The 20,906-nt window shown below is 46.6% G+C and overlaps 5 protein-coding genes across 7 annotated transcripts; 2 read left to right on the top strand and 3 right to left on the bottom strand.

The window, feature by feature from the left end:
- Positions 1-21: 21 nt before the first annotated feature.
- On the bottom strand, positions 22-2,246 carry LOC108022857 (uridine phosphorylase 1). Of its 2 annotated transcripts, none has more exons than XM_017092034.3 (4): positions 2,105-2,246; positions 1,185-1,384; positions 446-1,129; positions 22-327 (listed from the first exon to the last, which is right to left on the bottom strand). In XM_017092034.3, the coding sequence occupies exons 1-4, from the start codon at positions 2,109-2,111 to the stop codon at positions 133-135; spliced, it is 1,086 nt and encodes a 361-aa protein (XP_016947523.1). In that variant the 5' UTR covers positions 2,112-2,246; the 3' UTR covers positions 22-132. The 2 variants fall into 2 exon arrangements, with proteins under 2 accessions (XP_016947523.1, XP_016947522.1); XM_017092033.3 differs by lacking the exon at positions 2,105-2,246 and adding an exon at positions 1,449-1,616.
- A 634-nt stretch (positions 2,247-2,880) lies between these two features.
- Positions 2,881-5,182, bottom strand: LOC108022859 (CCHC-type zinc finger nucleic acid binding protein). The gene has a single exon (XM_017092035.3). It carries the CDS (start codon positions 4,871-4,873, stop codon positions 4,376-4,378), a length of 498 nt encoding a protein of 165 aa, XP_016947524.1. The 5' UTR covers positions 4,874-5,182; the 3' UTR covers positions 2,881-4,375.
- Positions 5,183-6,086: 904 nt separating this feature from the next.
- LOC108022988 (PRADC1-like protein) lies at positions 6,087-7,466 on the top strand. Its single transcript, XM_017092216.3, has 2 exons — positions 6,087-6,490; positions 6,954-7,466. The coding sequence occupies exons 1-2, from the start codon at positions 6,195-6,197 to the stop codon at positions 7,246-7,248; spliced, it is 591 nt and encodes a 196-aa protein (XP_016947705.1). The 5' UTR covers positions 6,087-6,194; the 3' UTR covers positions 7,249-7,466.
- LOC108022987 (uncharacterized) lies at positions 7,450-9,745 on the bottom strand. Of its 2 annotated transcripts, XM_044092240.2 has the most exons (4): positions 9,614-9,745; positions 9,284-9,337; positions 9,068-9,225; positions 7,450-8,525 (listed from the first exon to the last, which is right to left on the bottom strand). In XM_044092240.2, exons 1-4 carry the CDS (start codon positions 9,728-9,730, stop codon positions 7,511-7,513), a joined length of 1,344 nt encoding a protein of 447 aa, XP_043948175.1. In that variant the 5' UTR covers positions 9,731-9,745; the 3' UTR covers positions 7,450-7,510. The 2 variants fall into 2 exon arrangements, with proteins under 2 accessions (XP_043948175.1, XP_016947702.1); XM_017092213.3 differs by having other exon boundaries at positions 9,284-9,643.
- A 2,598-nt stretch (positions 9,746-12,343) lies between these two features.
- LOC108022132 (uncharacterized) lies at positions 12,344-14,229 on the top strand. Its single transcript, XM_017090974.3, has 7 exons — positions 12,344-12,524; positions 12,585-12,630; positions 12,684-12,796; positions 12,851-13,351; positions 13,405-13,453; positions 13,512-13,645; positions 13,701-14,229. Exons 1-7 carry the CDS (start codon positions 12,353-12,355, stop codon positions 14,084-14,086), a joined length of 1,401 nt encoding a protein of 466 aa, XP_016946463.1. The 5' UTR covers positions 12,344-12,352; the 3' UTR covers positions 14,087-14,229.
- Positions 14,230-20,906: the final 6,677 nt, after the last annotated feature.

Below are 20,906 nucleotides of genomic sequence, written 5' to 3' on the forward strand. Positions count from 1 at the left end.
ATATGATCAAAACTATTGATGTTGTAGGGAAACATATGTTATGATGAGTTGTCTATTGGTACCCAATAGGAGTATCCTAGAATTGTATTCACCATCGTGAGATACGACATTTACACTGATGACATAGGATTATTATTCGGCTTCCTCCACAGGTGCTTTTTGGGTGTCTCCAGCCGCACCCTGAGAAGCTCTTTTCTCGGTCTCGTCTTCGGGTTCCTCCGAATCGTTGTCGTTTTCGTTAAAGTAGAGAGTCTTGCGTATGTATCGGGCGACCAGCTCACCAGGTCGCTTCTCCCATTTGGCCAGAGTCTCATGAGGCGTTTTAATCTATGTGAAATTTTAGGTAAATTACAAAAGTTAAGATAAAGAATGAATTTAAGGATGCGATGTGATATGTTAAGATATGGTAGTTTATAATCTAGATTCTAGAAGCTCCTTGGCTCACCTGATCTCCATTGAGGCGATTCAGAATGGCCACGCAGACGACTGCTCCCCTGATATTGGCCCGACTGGTGAGGGCGGCAAAGGCCAGACTCTCCATCTCGATGTTCTTCACCTGCTGGGTCTGCAGCTGCTCCAAGTAGGTCTGCTTGTTCTCCAGCGTGTACTCGCAAAAGGCGCCGTCCAGCCGGGACTGGCCCTCGTAGAAGTCGTGCGCACACAGGGTCCTCCCTATTACGGTTTCGAAATTGTCCTTATCGGGATCGTGGCACATCTTGATTTCATCGGCCAGACCCTCGTCCAGCTGGCTGGCGTGCTGGACGCTGATGCCGTGCACCAGGATCTCGTGGGCGGGGTTCAGGCGACCATCGACCGCCTCCGAGGAGATGACAACAGTGCCGGGATCGACGCCTATGCCCCCACAGGTGCCGATCCTGATGAAGACGGGGTCCTTGCACTTGGCGTGGTACATCATCTTGATGAGCTCGTGCAGCAGGATGGAGATCGAAGGACAACCCATGCCGTGGCTGGCGCAGAGCACGGGGCCCACCTTGAACAGGGAGAACCGCTTGCCCGCCTCCGACATGTCCCGTAGCTTGGTGGCCGCATTGATCTTCAGCCCGATCTCCTGCATCACGTAGTAGGCAAAGTTCTCCATCCGCCCGGGGGTTCCTCCCATGCAAACAAACTAGTCAGTTGAAACAGTGGTATAATCTGGATTTAGGAGCGTGAATAGGACTTACCCGCACATCCCCGAAAACCTTGGGAAAGTCGGTGGTCTCCGTGTCTAGTCCCAGGTGATAGAGTATATCGGGCTGCAGGCACTTCAGGCAAGGATTCAGCCCGCAGAGCGTGCATTCCTTGGGCTCCTCGTCCTTTCTGCAGCCTTCCCTCATCTGCCTGACCAGCTTGGCGAGCGTCTTGCTCTGGGCATTGACGATAGCTATGGGAAGCGGTCTCATTAGAAGGAGTCCCAGGTGGTGCTTCTCCACTCTTAATATCGTTACCCTTTAGTTGGCCCACCTCGTTGGCCAAACGGCAGGTGCAATCACTACAATTACTCTTGGGCATATTTTTTTTTTTTGTATTACAAAGAACAATTTTGAAGAACTTACTTCCAGAAGCAGATTTGTTTAACTTTCAATTTTATAATGGAAATGTCAGATTTTTGAAATTTAAAAAAATCCCGAGAGTTTCAAGTTGTTGTTTTAAGAAAAAGCTCTATAGAGTAGCCAAATATGTATCATTGAATTCTTAACTTCAAATTATTATAAAGTAATTTGAATAAGAGTTCATAATAAAATAGCAATATAATTAGGTACCATCTAAATTTTGGTCATTTTATTTTAAAATTAAATTCCGATATAAAAAAGTAAGTTATTTAAAGACCAAACTTTTAGGTATCTAAAGTGTTATAGAAAAGTAAGGCCAGCTTTCTGATCCTCATTAAGGCAATCTGTAAACTTGGATTTCAAAATAATAATCCTTTTGCTACTTTTCTTTTCTGAAAGCGAATTAATTATTGATTATAATATATTCAGTCTCTGGTTATAAACCCCACGACTGTTATTTACTTCTCATGGTAATTCAGACTAGGTTGTTACAGTAGAAATTAAGATTAAAACCTACTTTAAACTTGACATGATATATATAAGGTATTTACCGTCCATTGGAGGAAGCTGCCCGGAACATGTGATGGGTGCTTCCAGAACATCTGCAGCGCCCCTCGCAGGCCTAAGTGCAGCGATTACTTGGTACGCCCCGCAGCGAAATACAGTGGGACCGCGAAAAAGAGGTTAAACCGGCTTGCGGACCGCCGAAACAGCTCTTGCCAACCGCTCTTCTTCTTGCCACGCGGCTCCAGAGAGCCGAGTGCGGCTCCCGCGGACTCCGCCCCGCCCCCCTCGCTCCCGGCCAGCGCGATCGTCACACATGCGCAGCAGCTGATGCGCGAGCGCTGACCTTGACCCTCAATTGGAGTCGCTGTTGCCAAGTGCAGCCGGCGGAGTTGAGGCTGCCACCCCGGCGACTCGCTCTCTCCGCCCCGCTCTCTCGTGCTGCCTTTTCGCACTGCCATTTTTCACCATTAGCGGCGACTGTACTTTGCAGCACCATTCGTACATGCATACATTCACTTAGCGTTCGTACATATGTATGCCGTGCGGTGGTACGAAACTGCAAAGAAAGCGGCGCACACACACACGCGGGGCGAGTGAGAGCGGAGAGAGCCCCATCAGCTGCCCGCGCCATGTGTTCGCAGCTGCAATTGCCGGCAAACGGGTTGGCAGAGAGAGAGTGATCACTCTCTCCGGGCCAGGGGCGGCTGCTCTGGAAACTTCCGAGGGGGTTGGGAGGGGGTTTTAAAAAGAAGTAAAGCAATACAATTAAATACCAATTACCTTCCCCTTGACCAAGAAAGTCACCAAGTCGCTCTCCTACTATTTTTTTGTCTCAAATCAGCAGCTCCAGCATTTTAATTTACAATTAAAAAACAATCACAGTGATATTTGAATTTTCATTTTCTTCATCGTACGTAGGTTTCGCATCTTTGTGTCCCGTCCGTCCAACTGAACTGAAGGTGTGTGTGTGCCATGTCTTCTTCTTCCCCCGGTGAGTGTTCTGAGTGCTGCTTGCTAGTCTTATTCTGCTGGGTTGCCGGGTTGCCCTGCCGCTTCTGCGTCGTCTTCTGCTCCTCGCCCAACCCGCTTAGCTCATCCTCTCCAGCGTTGCGTTCCGTTTTCATAGTCGTCGTCGTACGTCCACCATTGTTGATGTTCTCTTCTTGTTCTTTGTCTGCTTCTCTGTTCTTGTTTCGCTGCCCCCGTTGGCTCCACAGCTATGCTACCCCGCTCGAGAGATCTTGCCGGGCGTCTTGGATCATGTGGCTCTTGATGGGTGTATGATGGTATAGGTGTGTGTAGTGGTAGTTCGGTATGGATGGGTGGCTCGGGGTGGGATACTGGTTACTGGGTAGGCAGTCGTGCATCCTGTAGAAATCCCAAGGCTCGCCGGCAGCAGCTAGATGGAGTGGAGTTGAGTGGAGTGGAGTGGTAACGTATGGTCTTCTCTTCGCCGCCTGATTCTTCGCATTTTCATTGGTTTTTATCATTTTTATTTACGCTTTTTCTTTCGGTTGTTTCTGGCTGTGGAACTCCTAATAGGATCATTATCTTTATATAGTATTCTTTAAGGTATGTTTTTTTTCGTGTTGTTTCTTTATATAATCTTATATAGTTTCATTCCATTCGTTATAATGTAATTAGTAAATTCAAACACTTTTTGCAGCATAATCATATAGGTATAATTATAGTAAAGTGGTTTGCTTGGTGATTTCTCTTGTTGTTGCTGTTGCGGTTTAGTCTCATCTTACAAATTGGGTCGTCGTGTCTTCTTCCTCATCCTCTCTACGTCGGCGTTATCTGCTCTCTCGGCTGCACAGCTGCCGTTGGCTATCGTCTTCAGGTTCTTCTTCTCGTAGAGCCTTTCTACCTCTACTGATTCTTCCGCTGGCTTTCCCTATCCCTTGTGGAAAGCCCGATTCCTCTGCTACTGCTTCTCTTCTCTCAGTTCTCGGGACGTTGGCACCGCGCTGCAGGCTCGGCTTTGGAATCAGAGATGGTTTACTCGATGATTTACTGGATTATAGATGGTCGTAGTCTGCGTGTGAGTTAATGGGTGTGTGAGGTGTGGGTGGGTGGGTGGTTGTGTGGGGCTTTTGTGTTTTGGAGGGGTTGATCTTGAATTGGGTGCTGCTGCTGCTGTTGTTGTTGTTGGCTGGCATTTGTGAATGTTGTAGCAAATTGATTTTTCGTTTTTCATGTTTTTTCTTCTCATCTTCTTCTTGTTGTTCTTCGTGTGTTGAATTATTACTCATTCCCTCCTTCGATGATTACATTTCTCTTCTGTTCGAGGTGCCACTGGTGGTGGGTGGCGCCTAGTTCCTTCCGCCCTTCTCGTCGCACTCGCGCCGCAGATGTCCGCTCTTGCCGCAGCCGTAGCAAGTCTTGGACGTGTCCGGGCAGTTCTTGGAGATGTGGCCTGTGCGGTTGCACTTGTAGCACGACACATTGGTCGGTCCGCGCTCGTTCACGGCCTCGGGGCAGTTGCGCACCCAGTGCCCGGTCTTGTTGCACCGGTAGCAGGTCGGGTTGTCCGCCTGGGTGCAGTCCTTCGAGATGTGCCCGATGCCGTTGCAGCGGTAGCAGCGCTCGGCCTCCTCGGGGCAGGCACGTGCGAAGTGCCCGAACTGGTTGCATTTGTAGCACTTCTCGCGGTTGCGACGCATGCCGCCGCCATCGCCGCCGCGCATGCCGCCGCCACCGCCGCCGCCGCCTCCACCGACGCCTCCTGGTCCAACGCCGCCGCCGAGACTGCAGTCCCGGGCAAAGTGGCCCGGCCGGTTGCACTTGTAGCACGTGGCAGACATCGACATCTTCGCTTCGCTCTTGGTTAGATTACGACTCGGGAATCCTCTCGATCGAACGCTCGCTTCTCAACTTCCTCGCACACTCACTGGTTCCACGGCCCTCGAGCACTACACACTGCTTGCGCTGGATGCGAAAAAACCACACAGACAACAGGATCTCCGGCTTCTCAGATTTCCTCGCCGTATTTTCGACGCCAGAAGTTAAAATGGCTGCCGCTGGGCGAGCGAGTACCTGTGCGGAGGGTATCGACTACTCGACAGGGTTGCTTCGGTGGCGCTTCAGTGCAACGCTGCTCCTCCACGCGGTGCACATTGGTTCGGGGTGCGACGAGTACGGAGCGAAATGTGGGACTGGCTGGGCTAGGCGGGGCTGCCTCTTACTGCTACCTCCCGGCCTGCTCGGTTTCGGGGGATCCATATTTCCGTTTTCCATGTGTATACCTACGTTCCTGTCCCTCGATTGGGGTCGCCTGCACTCTGGGCCGCTACATAACCCAATTTGGCTGCGTTTTTTCACCACGGTCCAACCAGTGTGCCCGCAGTGATGGACCGCACTAATCGGCCCAAGCGTCAGGGATACCCCTTCACCAGAGTTATCGGAGTGCAATAATTTAAGCCAGTTAAGAGGTGCCGGTAAATATTTTAACTTAAATATTTATTTAAGACGCATCTGCACTTATGAAACTTAAATTACGCCCAATTTCAGGCATCGATAACCGATTGGCACATTAAGGGCATGATTGGCAAAAAGCCGCAAACTAGGGGGTAGTTTAAGGAAAAACCCAAGTTTATAATGAAAAAAACACGAAGAATAGCTTTTCAAATAATTAAAGAGAGTGAACTATTCAAGGTTCTTTACCAACAGTACAGGAATAGTTCCATTCGACAAATTATCGATTTATCCTTCAAGGGTTAATGTCAAAAACCAAGCACAAAAATTGATAAAACAGAATTAAATTTTTTAACTTTTGTCTAAATTATATTGCTTTATCATTTAAAAAGGAAACCTGGTAGCCAAAGTAATTAAAGAAAATTATCGATGCTAGCATTAAGGGTATATCATAAAAAATATTAAATTACAATTGAAATAATTTCGTTGTAAAAGAAATAGAAAATTTCAGAAAAGCTTAAGAATATTTGTACTACTAGTAGTATTTTTGTGATCCTCCTACTCGATACACTCGATAGTTTTGAAAGTCCGATAGATTCGTCGCAGCGGCTCCTGGGATGGTCCACCACTAGAGCCCAAGAACATTTTTGCCCACCTGATATCGATTGTTTGTTTTTTGCAATAAACATTTACCTTAGTTATGCGTGCGTGGCCAAAATGCTAATTGTCTGGTTAGTGCTTGCCGCCACACTGAGCCGCTGCATCCGAGCCAGCACCACGATATCGATACCGATCACAACGCAGGACATCATAGCGGGTGACGTCTTTTTTGAAATCCTCTCGCCCTCGGACCTGGAGTACACCTACCGGCTGCGACCGGCCAAGGACTTTGGATCCGCCTTCTCGGAGCGGCTGGAGGGCGTGCCGCTGGTGCTCACCGATCCGCCGGGCGCCTGCCAGGAGATCCGCAACGCCCGAGATCTCAATGGAGGTGTCGCACTCATCGATCGAGGGTGAGAGCATCTAGAATCTGCTAGAATCTTTGGTGACCGTAGGTCTTCAGTAGCCCCACCTGGGTTCTTCTTATCAGCAGTCTCCAACTTACCTACACCAAGAAGCAGTACCTTCAACTAACCTATCAGCTGTCACTATGGTTCCAGTGGGTTACCGCCTATTGTATGCTTTTATCAGCAATGTCGCAATCAGGCTACGTGCTACAAAGGTGTCACTAGAAAGCCCTAAACCGAACCATCAAGGTTCCTTGGAACATCAAAGAGTAATCTAGTAGACAGTCCATTGGGTATGGGATAGGAAATTAGTTTTTTAATGGAAAAATGGTATCCGTTTAAGACAGTCTATCCATTCGGAACAGTAAGCTAGGGATAAGGAAATTAGTTCTTATAATCGTCTTGATAGTACCTATGGTCTTACCTCCCCTCATTGCTAGCTCATTTCTAATGATATACCCCATTCCAGGGACTGCTCCTTCGTCACCAAGACGCTGCAGGCGGAGGCAGCGGGCGCCTTGGCCGCCATCATCACGGAGTACAATGCCGGCTCGCCAGAGTTTGAGCACTACATCGAGATGATACACGACAACTCCCATCGGGACGCCAACATACCGGCCGGCTTTCTGCTGGGGAAGAACGGCGTCATCATCCGGTCGACGCTGCAGCGATTGAAGAGGGTGCACGCCCTGATCAACATACCAGTTAACCTCACCTTCACCCCGCCCTCCAAGATCAACCATCCGCCGTGGTTGGGCTGGTGACGGGACAGGATTGCAGCCAGCAATAGGGACTCGTGTGGAGGCGTCACATTCGATCTGATACCAAAGTGCATACTCGTAGGCAGAGAAACCGAGACCGCAATTGAGACTAAACTTTAGAGTACCAATAAGTAGCTAATTCGTAGACGGAAGCCATAAACTGTAAATAAATTGCGTAGCAGCCAGACAGTCGGGTCGCAAAGATTTAAGCTAGACAAATACTATAATCCTTTATTATTATAGGCGAGTGCGTACGAGCTAGTGGTTATATTTTGCCCAGGGCGGTGAGATTCAGGCACATGCCCAGCGTGAGGATCACAATGACGACCACGAGGATGGCGAAGCAGAGGTAGTTCGGCTGGATGGGCATGCGGAAGAGTTTGGCGGACATGTCCAGCGAGGCGGCGAACAGCAGCGTCGAGTTGAGATCCTCCGCCGAGGTGTTGTGGTAGACAAAGGGACGAACCCGTATCTGGTGTCCATTCGCTTGGGCATTCTGGCACACACGCGTCACCGAGGAGGCCACGAAGAAGGGCAGCAATCCCAGAAACAGCCACAGCATCACGTTGGCAATGTTAAGTAGCACGAGCTTCAGGGCGCAGTAGTGGAAGTCAAAGTCCTTGAAGAGGTACACCAGGCCAGCGAAGGCGTACGCCAGATTCATCACAATCAGGAAGCACACCGGGATGGACACGTGCTGGTTCAGCCGCTCCAGCAGCTTGCGGAACTCGAGCACTTCCCGCATCCAATCCAGCGAGTCGATGGAGTGCATCAGAAGCTTGTGCGACAGCGTTTCCAGATGCATCCTCAGCAAATAGCACTCAATGTAGTAGTTGCTCAGTATGATGATCTCCACAAGATCTTGCAGGAGTATGGTTAGCAGCAGGCCCATGCGCAGCCACATCTCCCAGTCGCTGAGGGCATCTGCCAGCCAGGACACCTTGACGATCTGGCTGGGCTGCATCATCACCACGCAGCAGGCGTAGCCGAAGAGCAGGATCAGCAGCAACAGGGCAATGGCCAGAAAGAGCCACAGCATGCGGCAGAGTCTCTTCGGTTTGGCTGACATCAGGAAGACCCGCTCGATGAGGTTCTGCAGCTGCTCGTGGTCGATCACCTTGCAGACCAGCACGGCAGACACGAAGGCCATGAGGTTGAAGCCGCTGGGCACTATGAATCCGAAGAGGAGTTCTCCTATGGTGTTGGGGGTGGCTCCTCCTCCATCCGTTCCGTTGCTGAAGGGTCGAATATCCCGGTAGCTGGTGAAGCCACGGTCGCCTCTGGAGAAAGAGGTGGGATGTTCAATTTACTAAACTAATAACTAGGAGCAAAGCAGTGATTTTTTATAGTGTCTAAGTAAGTGGTTAAATAATCTTCGATTTCACCTTGACATTACCTTTTTTAGAGTTTAAGATTAATACTTTTTCTCCAATACTGATTTACAGAGAGATACTATCAATCAACACCTCTTGGGGGTGTTTACGATGTGTAATAATATAGAAAACGTATGATGATTAGTAGGAAGTCACAAGGTTGAAAGAGTTATTTGTAGTTTGTTTTAGTAAAAGAGTTTTATAATACTTTTTGTAAAGTTGTTCCCAAGTTCTGTTACTCAACATATTGGGTTAGATCCCATAAAGTAATCCCCATTAATGAACTGCTTCTGCTTAAGGCTGGGAATGTTTTTCCGTCCTAATAAACCAACTGATAAAAAACCGTAGGTATGGACATATGATCGCTTTTTCGCTTACACGATGCGATAAACAGACTGGGAATGGTTTTCACTTTCACTGAATCACTTGCTCCAGGGGGTAACCCTCACCTGTATCCGCAGACGTAGCGCAGGAGGTACCCCAGCAGCAGGACGAACAGCACCATCAGCGCCTGGACGTAGCTGCAGCAGGCGCGGACACTGCTCATGTCGGTGGAGATGGGGTTGAGGCCCACCAGCGTCAGGATGGCCACATAGGGACGGAGGAACTGTGCGATTCGGGCGTTAGGTAATCAACTCGGTGACCGATCATCTCACCACACCCACCTTCCGTTTGCAGTAGTCCAAGAGGGCGGAGGTGGGCTCGTGCTCCCCCGGCTGCTGCAGTTCGTCATTGGCGTTCCCGTTGAGGCGATTGATGAAGCAGAAAGAGCTCTCCGCGTTGTGTCGGTACATGGTGCCCAAGGAACGATGATATGATATGGGGTGTGGAGATGGGGAGAGAAACAGTTATAACAACAGTCGGCGGGGGATCTCATTCACAACAAAAACACATGGCGTGGGTGGGCAGGGCCGAGGTCCGAGTCTTCCGAGAGCGGGAGAGGGAGATCGATCGATCGCGACCGGCGGTCTGGCCACAACTGAGGCCCAACTTACAAGCTCGTCGTGCAGCCAGGATGAGCCAACGGACGTCGCTCGGCTGCGGCTCCCGCTGCGGCTGCTCCACGGGTCCCCCTCTCTGTCGCGGCGGCGATCCCCCTCCACGGCGCCCATCGAGTGCGGCTGTAACGGTGGCGGTAACGGTAAATTGACTAAATTGAAACTCGAGCCGCGAGAACAGAGCGACGGCAGTGAGTGGCGACGGAGCTTTCCTGCGTGAAGCTCTCTTTTCTTTCCGAGCTTTCCGCCCCCTCGGCACCCCAGCCCCCCGCCCCGCCCAGCCCACACCCCCCTTATCAATCAATTTTATCTCGGGACCCGGCGGGGATCGCGTTTCTCGGCTCTGCTGGGCACCTGTTACAGTTTAGATAGGAATCAGCCCTGTTATCGCCGAGCACTATCTGCCGGCAGTGCCATTAGCATATGTGCACATATGCTGAGGTCCATATCGGACGGGGGTAGGCTCCCGATGCATGTAGCCGCACTCGCACACACCTACATGCGGCGTTATCGCGTGTCTGGTGCGGATTTCTTTGTCACGCCTTCGTCGATCGGCCGTTTCTCTGCCGCCCATCACTCTCTCTTTTGTTCTCCGGCCCCAGTGGAGATGCTGATTATGCTCCACTCTCCCCTGAACCTTAGGTGCACAGAGAAAAAATTAGGAAAATAGAGATGCACATTTTTGAAGAAAAGGTTTTGTATACTATATATTATTTTATTATATAACCATCATATTACTTGTTATAAAAAATATCATTTTAATCTTAAGATGTTACATTAATTCTCTTCCATCAGCAGAATTTGAATTCCATTCTGAAAAAATTAAAGAAACGAAAGCTTTTTGAAGAAACGCTTTTTATATCTTCTTCATCAGGTTATAAGAAAAAGTTATAATGACCTTAAAATATTGTTTTTACATAATAACCTTCAGTTAACAATACGCAGATTTTTATTTATTTATTTATTTTATTTTTTTTATTTTTACCCTTATTGAAACATGGGGTTTACCCACCTAAAATATTCTTTTGTGCATGCATCTCCTGATAAGGAAACAAGTAAGCTTGACATTGCTGGCTGAATATAATAGAGTGTTATTATTTTCCTAGGAAATTGTTAAACACAAGTCGGGGCTATTGTTTATTTCCTCGGTAAGCAAGAGGAAAGATTGTGTGAAGAACTCGACACACATAGATGTACTATGCAAGCAGAGTAAAATCTTTTAAGAGTCATCTTTCGTGAGTTGTCATTATTATTTGTTGGTAATTTTTGTAAAACAAAGTTGTTATTGAAATACTACCTCGACTTAAATGGCCTTCTGAAACTTTAGCTTTTAAACTGGATAGTTTAAGCACTGTAACCCTCAATTAAATTATTAATTATTACCTATCTGTTATTACCATAATTAAACACATCATCTGTTAGCATATAAGGTTTAAATTAAATGCTTTTTTGTATTTTTATTTCCCTTTTCAAAACATCAATTCAGTAAACCAGACCTTCAAGCAAATCCAGTATTGTCAGGTAGCACTTACTTGCTCCCCTGCCGCATCGGTAATGAAGTTACGAAATTTACGCCAAAGTAATTAAATGAAATCGAACGCAAGTCGAAAGCGGTTTCAACTTTTGCCCACTTTAAATGCTGTTCGACGATTTGGCAATGGGGCCAGGGACATGGACGCAGTGGGTTCCGGTTTTATTCCAGTTCCAGGTCCAGACCCACGACCAGGCCGCAGGAGGAAGCCGCAGACAGAAGCCGCAGGCTGTCGGGATGTGAGATACGAGTATCAGCTCCTGGCTGTCCGATGGCCCGACCCCACATGGCCCCCCCTTGGCACGCTCATGTAAATTAGCTGCGTTGTCAAATAATTCTGATTTGTTGTTGCTGCACTGGCATGCTAATAAAAACGGAGGCCAGTGGAGTACCCATCCTCGTGCCGATCCCCTTGTCAATATGTCAGCCTGACCAGCGCTCGTCACTTGACAACGCCACTATCTCACTCTAACTAGGCGTGGGCCGGCGTTTTGTTTAAAACTCAAATCAAATATTACGAGAAAATTTCAATGCGGTCGAATGCATAGGAAATTTTATGCCCGCCGCAGCCGCAAAATCGCAAATGTTGACCCCACTCCGGCGGACGGCAGCTGGGAACCAGAACCAGTCGAGATGGAGCCGCCAGATACAGTTACTCACCATGCGCCACATCGTTCAGATACGGATGCTCGTCATCATGGCGCGTGCATCATGGTGGAGTCACCAGTCAGAGACCGCTTTAAGTGCGATTAAAGGGACTGTTCTGGGGAATATTTACCATCGATAACTGGGCGAACATAAGGAGAAAATATGAGGGCTTCAATGAATGAATTGGATATGGCACATTAAAAACGTATTAATCATAAAATCATTACGCGAAAGTTGTATTTAAGAAACCAACAAATCAAAACTTTTAAAGCAGCACTTAAATTTATTTTGTTCAATTTCGAAACTTTCTCTTTACCTGCTAAGCAAATATTTAAAAGGGAAAATAAGTACAACCTTCCAGTGAACATTTCCTAAAGTGCTGTGGTATTTGTGGTTTAATGGTTTAATAAGTAAACTATTTCAAATGTAGATAAACATTTTTGTTTATCAAAGTTCGTTAGCAAGGGCATTGCGCATACGAAAAAATGATGTGTACTGAGCACTGATATAAGCGTATTTCACAGTTTAGATTTCATTTCAATTGTGACTTTCGCGATATGAAGACTTGTTTTGGATGGTTTTTTTTGCTCCTGAGCCACGCTAGGGCCTACCGCTTTCTGGACGAAACCTGTGGAGCTTGGCCCACCAACAAGGCCCCCAGTTCTGGCTGGTTGGCAACCATCAGTAATGCCACACATCTTCAGTGTCACGGGACCCTGATTAACAGACGTTGGTATTCCCTGTACAAAATACAAGTTTATCTATCTTATATTGAAAATGTCTCTCTAGGCTTCGTTTTAACTTCTGCTCTTTGCATATATCTTCCTGGAACTAAGTAAGTAACCACTAGATGGCATTAGGTAAAGGTTTTAATAACCATATTTTTAGAATTGTGGAGTTCGGATCGGCTAAATATAGTGTCAGCCGGTTGGTGGTGCACAAAAAATATCTACAACATGATATAGGCCTGGTGAAACTGTCAAGCAGCGTCGAATTCAATCGTATGTGAACGCTTTCATCACTAGATACAATATATTGACAGCCCCTCTCCGCAGCCTTCATATACCCAATATGTATCATATTGGATCAAGAAAAAAACAAGTATGTAAGGAACACGCCAAGGTTCAAAGCTGTTGCATGGAGCCCAAACTATAATGCTCTTCAAGTCATAGAGCTTAAAGAGGTATATAGCTCATATCCGACTCAAATTTTTGCTACCAGTTTCTCTAAGCGAACGAACTGTTACCTAGAGCTTGGGGGTCCGCTGGCACAATATATCTTTTTTGGTAATTCGCAACGGGCAGTTCAGTTTGGCATCCGAAGCTATGGGGGAAAGGGCTGCAACGAGAACGGGGCTTATACCAATCTTGAAAACTACGCCGGATGGATTGAGGAAACAGTAAAAAAATTCAGTACCGAGGATCAAAGGCCTGAGCAGCCGCCAGACCAGGGCATATGGCTCTATGAGGACTGTGGCGGTAATACCTTATCATCGAAACTACGGGCTTTTATTTATGCCCCCCATTTCTCGGCACAGGGATGGTTTATCACAGACAGTACGTATTGATAGGTTCTGTATTAAATGATACTTAGCCTTGAGCACTTCCAGGATTTGTCATCACAAATGCCAATGCCCTACCCGACGACGCTTCCTCTCTGTAAGTAGTCAAAACAAGTTCTCAAACAGGTATCAAAACGTATCTATTATATCCACAGAGATGTGGGCTTGGCCGGAACCCCCAGGTCCTACGACGAATTCAGAGTACTTTCCATATTCCAGCACCCCGGGTACTCGCAATACTACCAAAATGATATAGCCTTACTCAAACTGAATCGGCCGGTGACCATAGGTGACCCAATGTTTGCACAATCCTAGCGTTATGTTACCAAGTTCTGTTTTTGCAGGCAAGCTGAGCCCTGTATGCATGCTAGCCCAGAAGGAACATCAAGAGGAGGTCGAATCAAGTTCGCCCTTAACTGCGTTTGACTTTGTTCAAACTGAGAATCACATAACTATCTTTGAAAAAAATGTTTCACTTATTGAGTCCCGCAAATGCTCCCACCTAACCTCGGCCCCAATAGACCAGAACCAACTCTGTGTGGGAGCTCCGCGAGGAACGAGTCCTCATTACGGAAATAGTGGCGACGTATTGATAAAAAAGGTAATGTACAAGGCAAAGGAATGGTTCGTGCTGCTGGGTATTGCCAGTTATTCATCCAATGGCGTACAAGTTTTCACGAACGTTGTACGACATACTGATTGGATAACCCAGGTAATTGCCTCCAATTAAAAACAGTAAGACATCCTTAAAGAGATGATATAAAGGAATTGTAACATTACAATGGCTTTAAGATGTTTGCAAAGAGGAAAATAAATTGCGCTCTACTGACATACTCCTGAGAAGACAAGGCTATATGTGATATGCTCTCAAGGATACCCGAGTATCTAACTGCATCGGATTCCCCTAATAGCTGTCTTGAACGCCATGTCCCCTCGGCCAGCGTGTCAACAAGAGATCAGAGATTGTGGGACGTGTCAAGTGTCCGAAATTCAATTAGACTTCATTAGCATTACCAGCCGGTGGCAGTTGAGCCCCGACCCCCACACCCCTTGTGGCTTCGTTGCCTCGGTGCGTGAACAGATTCAAGCGTTTGCAGATTAGCATAAATGAGATCATTAAAATGCGCTTACGTTTGTGTGGGTGGTTGTGGGGGGCGGTTCTCGGGGGTCAGCCGCTGTGCGGGGTCACGACTCCTTTGTTTCGCACGTTTCTCGCAGACTGACACCGCCTGCGAATGGCCGGGGTCCTGACTTCTGGGTGTCTGAATCCCTCTGCCAAGGTGTCGCAGGTTCGAGTCCCGGCTAGAAGGACGAGTGGAAATTTGCATAATTATTGCAGCATCTTTTGGCTGTGACGTCCTGTCCTGCTGGCCAACTTTCTGCAAATAGTTTTCCCTCCGCCCCGCCCTGCCTAATTCGCTCATTACGTTTAGTGTGATGAGGCAGTTAGGACAAAAAACAGAAGGATGGTCTGGCGGGAGGAGAACTTTTTGTTTTCACTAAGCTACAGGTTTAAAGGTACAATGGGCCATCTTTAAATAACTAAAGAAATTTAACCTTAATTTTCACAGATTAGTAAAGCCGCAATTTATATGAGAAAGTAAAAATTTAAATTTATAAATCATTTAATCGTAATATAGCTATGAGCTAAATGCAATATCCCCATAAAAACTTATTTGTTCGCAGTTCCCTTACATATTTTTAAGGGAATGCCCTAAAAGAATATCTGCCAAAATAATTGTATAATATATATTAAATAAACAGTTGCATTTAATTTAAAACACACATATGCAAAGCACCCTTTTGTATAACTTTAAAGCTCCTCTGTTAATTACCCGATGGCCCACATTCACTTTCACACCCTCGTTCTTCTGCTAATTAGGACATCCTTTATTTTGCTCACCAGTGCTTCATTGAGCTCATTTTGAATTCAGTCAGGTTAATTGGACTGTCACATACCTGTTGCTCGGCGAACCTTGGTCCAGAGCTGACCTTTCCACCGGAAGTTCGTGCACATGCATTTAAAATGCCACATGAGCTCATTGAGTTTCGGGGTCGACGTACAGCTCCTGCTCCTGCCCCCGCACCTCAACCTGCTGCTTCTCCTGCTCCTCCGTTCGCCTGCCTCGGCAGTCGCCCCGTCAAACAAGCTAATTTTTGATGATATCCACTGGCGCCCGAGCAGGGACAGGATGGGTGCACTGGGGAGAGCACTAAAAGCCTGTCGCTGGCTGCAAATTGAATCAGTCGTCCAGTGCCTCGTCCATGCTTCTCCATGCTCCGTCCTCCATCCCTATGTGAGTGTGTGAGCTCTCGCCTGGGGCCAGTTCTAGTGTCCAGCGGGCGGCGTGCGCGCTCTCATGAAATGTGACCGCAATTGCGGTTCGTTAGCTGCATTTCAGCTAGTCCGCATCCATGGCAGGCGAGGTGGATGTGATGCAGCGGCGCCGCCAGGAGCCCTGCTCCACCTGCACGTGCTGCCGCCGAAAAAGCAACCCCAACGAGGTGGTCGGTGGGTGGGGGTGGATGAGGTGGGGGTGGATGAGGTGGTGGCGGGTGCGCCAAAGCGCTGTGCTTAAGTGGTCCAAGCGACCGAAAGCACTTTGACCATGCGGTGGCAAAACACCCGATGGTCCGCCTCCAGCGCCCACACACTCTGCCTTAGAGGGATCTCTAAAAGTTCAACGTTTTGGGTTACTTAAGCAACCCAAATGGTGTGATAGGTGTATCCATAATTCATATTGTGGTAACGTATTCATCAACTAAGAACAAATGAGGATCATATCTTTAACACTCTACTCTTTATTTTTCTTACGTTACTAAGAGTGGTATTTCCTTATTTAATTTTGTTCCTTATAGATATATATGATGTATAACATTTGCATTAGTATATTTCAACTATAATGAGAACGTGTAGAGAGATTTTTAAGAACGAATATTTATTAAATTGCCTTACAAATGTGTTTTAATGTTGCATATTTAAAATCATTTATAAACTTATTTTGTTAGTTATAGTTTATTTCATAGGTGTCGTAATAGTAACCTACCAATATGATTTGTGGTATGATGATTAGAGATTTATGACAGGAGATTTTAAACACAAAATAAATGAGTTAGTTAATCTACACAAAATGAATATGTTGTCCTGATGTTATGCTAAATAAGTATCTGTTCCTTGACATCAGGGAATATTCAACGTAAGAAGTCAAACCCAGCCCATTATCAACTCCAGATGTTTAGGTAGCCCCCAGCCCTTCCATTTTTCCCTTCGCCCCAAAGCTTTAAAGCTCTGTGAGAATCTGGCCCCCAGTCAGATGCCCAGCGACTGGGATTATTTATGTTGAAAATATCAAACGTTTGAGGATTGCCCGGGCACTTAACGGCAATTAGCCCCAGGGCCGCACACACACCTGTGGATCTCGGCCAGACTCTTGCCACCCATTTGGGTGTGGGCGGAGGAAATGGAGCCTCCTCCGCCTGCGTCCGCAATCACAGCTCAGTGCCCCGGCCAACTCGACGGGATTTGCGCATCATCAAATGACCAACTTGAGGTAATTACCAACAAAGAGCAGGAGACACGCACGCAGATATATCTGGGGCGCAGTCCCATCCTTTCAGCCGGGGTCTCCGGCAATCCCAATCTGTCCGGGCACGCAGGGAAAAACTTCTGGCCTCCGTTTGGTGTCTCCTTTCAGCGTCGGACAAACGTGACAAGCATGCGGAATAAGCCGGGATGGAGCCCCGTTCCAGCATGGAGGACCAAGACCCAGACCCAGAAGCAGACCAAGAGCAGCACCAAGACGCAGCCCAGTGCAGACCCGTAGTTCGTCCGAGGGGAAGCTCAACAATTTAAACGGATCTCGTCCTGGATTTCAAGGATATGTCGCATTAACAATGCCCTCACCTACTGATGACTGCCAAATGAGTGGTGGGGGAGGGGGAGTGACAGAGGGTGTGGCAGGGAGGCAGGAGCACAAGCCGTCCGTCCCACCCATTTTTGTGGCACGGCGAGTGTGGGTCCGTCGGGGGGTGGGCTGCGACTTTTGTTGCCAAACTAAATATTGTTAGGCAAAGTAAACGATGTTGTAGACTCTGGGCCAATGGGGCTGCCAGGGGCGTGGGCAACGGGGTTGCACAGGTGTGGGATGAGGGTACTTAGCTTTATCTAAGGAATATTTGAAAAGGTTTTTAATGGTCTAGCTTAGTACAAGTTTTTAGCTTGTACTGCCAAGAAATGCTTACACATACATTACTTTAAATTATTGGGGAATATTATAAATATTTCTTACTAGAAAAATCGAAGTTTCATTGGGTAAAAAATGATTACTAATTCTACTTTCTATTTCAAAAGTCTTAGTTAATTCTTCTAAGCTCAAAAAATATGTTGTATTTTCTGGACATAGTTACAGGAGATGTATTAAAAGGAAATATCTATTTAAGTTTTCTAGTCAAGTTTAATTTAAATCATGTTAAATTCATCAAAGCTTAAAAAAAATATTTGAAATTAGCTGGCAAAATCACAGCAGAAAAAATGAATAATAAGTGTAATATTTGTTAAAATATAACTTTGGAAATATGTTTTGAGGCAAAAATAATTGTTTCAATGAATAATTCACGAGAACTTGCGCCCTCAAATTTAATATTTCTAAATGAATCTCTAACAACTCAAAGGAGCCACTGATAGAGAAGACCGGCTTACTGGTAATTCCCTCTACTCAATTTTCGCAGCTCCTGGAATCCGCCCCCGCATTTTCCTGCCCCCCTCCAAAGAAGGTCTCTGCTTTCGGCGTGCTTTTCCAAGGACCTGGCCGAGTGCCTCACGTCTATTACCGTTAACCGAAACCCAATGCCATTGCGGCCATTCAAGTCGACATCCTATCAGGGCGGCAGCTCCTTGGGGGCACCTGCCCCCCTCGTTTTCCCTCTTCCACAGGAGATTTCCCTCCTCATTTTCCTGCCGTTTTTTCCCTGTGTGTGTAGGTGGGTGCGATTATTTTTCTGTTCCTTTTTCCCACCATTATGAAACTGAAGCCGGGCCGTGTGGAGGATGGGGAGGATGCAGTCAGCCAGGAGAGGACGCACCTTGGAGCCCCTGCAGCACACACACTCGCTTGTATGCCAGGGGATATCCTGGCGGAGGGTACCGAGTCCTAGCTCATTGTTGACGCAACTTGCTCATTAATTTTTTACGCTTAAGAGCGCACATAATGATTTATAAATTGAGTCTCCGGTTTCACAGATTTGTGCCTGGCTTTATACCTTTCTACCTTTCGGCTCTGGACAGCAGGCAGTAGACAGTGATGACGTCAGAGGCGGCTCATTAGTGGCCAAAAGTTCATTTCCATTCAATCGCTGAATCATTGATACGCCGAGCCATTCATTTATTTATTCATGTTCATATTGGCAGGCAAATAGAGAAGGCGGCCGTGAGGATAAACAATGAGTTCACTGAATGCAGTGATTAAAATGCAATAAGCCCCCATCGCCGCCCCTGCCGCTGCTGAAATGCACAGTGAGTCCTTTGCAGCTCATCGCATCACGCATACGCCACGTTGTCCAGTTGGGGAGGTCGAAAAGTGCCGGACGTTTTGTCCGGCTGACAAATTTAATTACTGCCCGGGATGGTGGGGATCTGCACTCCGGACTCTGGACTCTGGACTCTCTGGGCCCTGTGCTGTTTGTCTCGTCACTGATATGGCCCAGACACATGGAGAGGTCCGCAGGTCCTTGCCGGGCTGCCCCGCTGTCCTTTCGAACGGACGAAGTCACTTCATTTGATGCGTCAATCAGCACAATCAAAAACTGCAGCCATGAAAATCAATTAAAAACCCGTTGACACACTGGCCCGGGCCAAGGAAACCACACTGGGAGAAATGTGGCCGGATGAGTAAAAATAAGGAGTAAAACTGTTTTTTAAATAAGACCTTTATTTAATTACCTCTATAGATACCCAAGATTGGTGTTCCCTGCACCAGGATTTTTAGGAAAGGGGTCGCGAAGTTTTAAAAATTCTGCTTTAAGTCTTTTCTAATAGCTCTTAAGGCGAAAATATACCTTTTTAAACATTTTTCAAGATCAACTATTTCTCTTTACTTTACTCAAAATCAAAATTTTCTTAATATAGCATTCGCAAACAAATAAAATATTCTTAATTTCAATTTTTAAGTCCCCTGCCAGTAAAAGTATGCAACAATATATATTTAGTCCAATATCGCTCAGGATTGAGAACGATCTTTTTTTCGCAGCATACTTTACAGTACATCCCATTAACAAGGTGTTAATTTTAATATTTCATATTTAAAATTTCCTCTAATTTATTTTTAAATGTAATGTATTTTGTTCTCAATTTAAAAAAAAAATTTAATACAAAATTAAAAAATTAGGATTAAACTTAAGTAATATTTTAATTGCTCCTGAACAGTAAGTCTAGTATTTTTCTGATATTATACAAAAGCTAATTTTTCTATGGCAAGTTTTTCTAAAACCAATAAATAAGGGTTCTTTAAATAAAGGTTCTTTATTAAACGTATAAATAAGAAGGTGCCAATATCGAGATCTGATTGAGGGATGATGATTTGTCGCCGTGCAGCATGTTGTGTTTGAGTCCTCTGCCTGCGCCTCTGTCCTGTTCCTGGTCCTGTTTCCCGTATCCTGCGCCTGTTTCAGGACCTGCCCTTGGGTTGTGTGCATCCGTTGGCTGTCAACAACGTTGAACGTTTTGCAATTGACGCCGCAAGGATTAACATTTATATTTCAGTTGGCTAAAAGGGATCGAGTGAGGGTGCTATGGAGTGGTGGACCCTGGCTTATTTTTGCTTGTTTCATGCTCGTTACAATTCATTTGATATGCAAATGCTCTTTTGTAGCGGATACAAGTAACACGTTCCCGCACCCGTGCAAAACAAATCAAAGGCGATGTGACTCGACTTTCCTCTCAGGGTTTTCCGACGCCCGTTGCCGCGTTTCCGTTTTCCCGGCGATCGGTATCGGTTTCACCGGTGACGTCAGCAGGTTGCTGCATAGTTAATTGGTGCGCCGCTGAGTTGCAAAAATCGGCCAAGAGAAGGGCAAACTGGCGAAAGGCTCGCCCACTTAATAAATGAAATGTCATTGAGGCATGCGGCAATCAGAGTCGCACAAAACTCAAATGAAAACACAATTCAACACGCAGCAAATGACATGGGTGGGGTGGTTGAAGAGGGGTGGGGCCTTCCTACAAGCTGACTGGGGGTCGGGAGAATGACTGGATGACTGGTTGACTGGCTGACTGACTGGCCAACTGACAGGGTCCAGGCGGCCCCGCTTTATCTGCCTCTTCAGGGTTTCGCCCAGTTGGAGGGGTGGAAGTTCACACCCACTTGTCCACTTGTCATAGACACCCCACACCCGCTTTCCACACACGCAATTTTCCGCGAAACTGATCCAGAAGACAAGATCATCCTGGAAAATATTAGTGTTAAACTAGCTTGCTTAAAGAACTATCATCCTGATGCTCATCTAAATAGGTGTAACACTTTAAAACCATGTTATAAGCTTTAAAACCATTTAAT

The sequence above is a fragment of the Drosophila biarmipes genome, chromosome 2R (assembly GCF_025231255.1).
Source record: "Drosophila biarmipes strain raj3 chromosome 2R, RU_DBia_V1.1, whole genome shotgun sequence".
NCBI lineage: Eukaryota > Metazoa > Arthropoda > Insecta > Diptera > Drosophilidae > Drosophila > Drosophila biarmipes.

Bases quoted from the DNA above. Each gene is read 5' to 3' on its own strand.
- LOC108022988 (XM_017092216.3), top strand. From the start codon at position 6,195: ATGCTAATTGTCTGGTTAGTGCTTGCCGCCACACTGAGCCGCTGCATC. The intron at 6,491-6,953 runs GTGAGAGCATCT...ACCCCATTCCAG, and splicing joins GTCGCACTCATCGATCGAGG to GGACTGCTCCTTCGTCACCA.
- LOC108022859 (XM_017092035.3), bottom strand. From the start codon at position 4,873: ATGTCGATGTCTGCCACGTGCTACAAGTGCAACCGGCCGGGCCACTTT.
- LOC108022857 (XM_017092033.3), bottom strand. From the start codon at position 1,512: ATGCCCAAGAGTAATTGTAGTGATTGCACCTGCCGTTTGGCCAACGAG. The intron at 1,385-1,448 runs GTAACGATATTA...CGCTTCCCATAG, and splicing joins CGAGGTGGGCCAACTAAAGG to CTATCGTCAATGCCCAGAGC. The intron at 1,130-1,184 runs GTAAGTCCTATT...TCAACTGACTAG, and splicing joins AGGTTTTCGGGGATGTGCGG to TTTGTTTGCATGGGAGGAAC.
- LOC108022132 (XM_017090974.3), top strand. From the start codon at position 12,353: ATGAAGACTTGTTTTGGATGGTTTTTTTTGCTCCTGAGCCACGCTAGG. The intron at 12,525-12,584 runs GTTGGTATTCCC...ATGTCTCTCTAG, and splicing joins CGGGACCCTGATTAACAGAC to GCTTCGTTTTAACTTCTGCT. The intron at 13,646-13,700 runs GTGACCCAATGT...CTGTTTTTGCAG, and splicing joins GAATCGGCCGGTGACCATAG to GCAAGCTGAGCCCTGTATGC.
- LOC108022987 (XM_044092240.2), bottom strand. From the start codon at position 9,730: ATGGGCGCCGTGGAGGGGGATCGCCGCCGCGACAGAGAGGGGGACCCG. The intron at 9,338-9,613 runs GTAAGTTGGGCC...GACGAACTGCAG, and splicing joins CCTGGCTGCACGACGAGCTT to CAGCCGGGGGAGCACGAGCC. The intron at 9,226-9,283 runs GTGGGTGTGGTG...CGAATCGCACAG, and splicing joins TGGACTACTGCAAACGGAAG to TTCCTCCGTCCCTATGTGGC.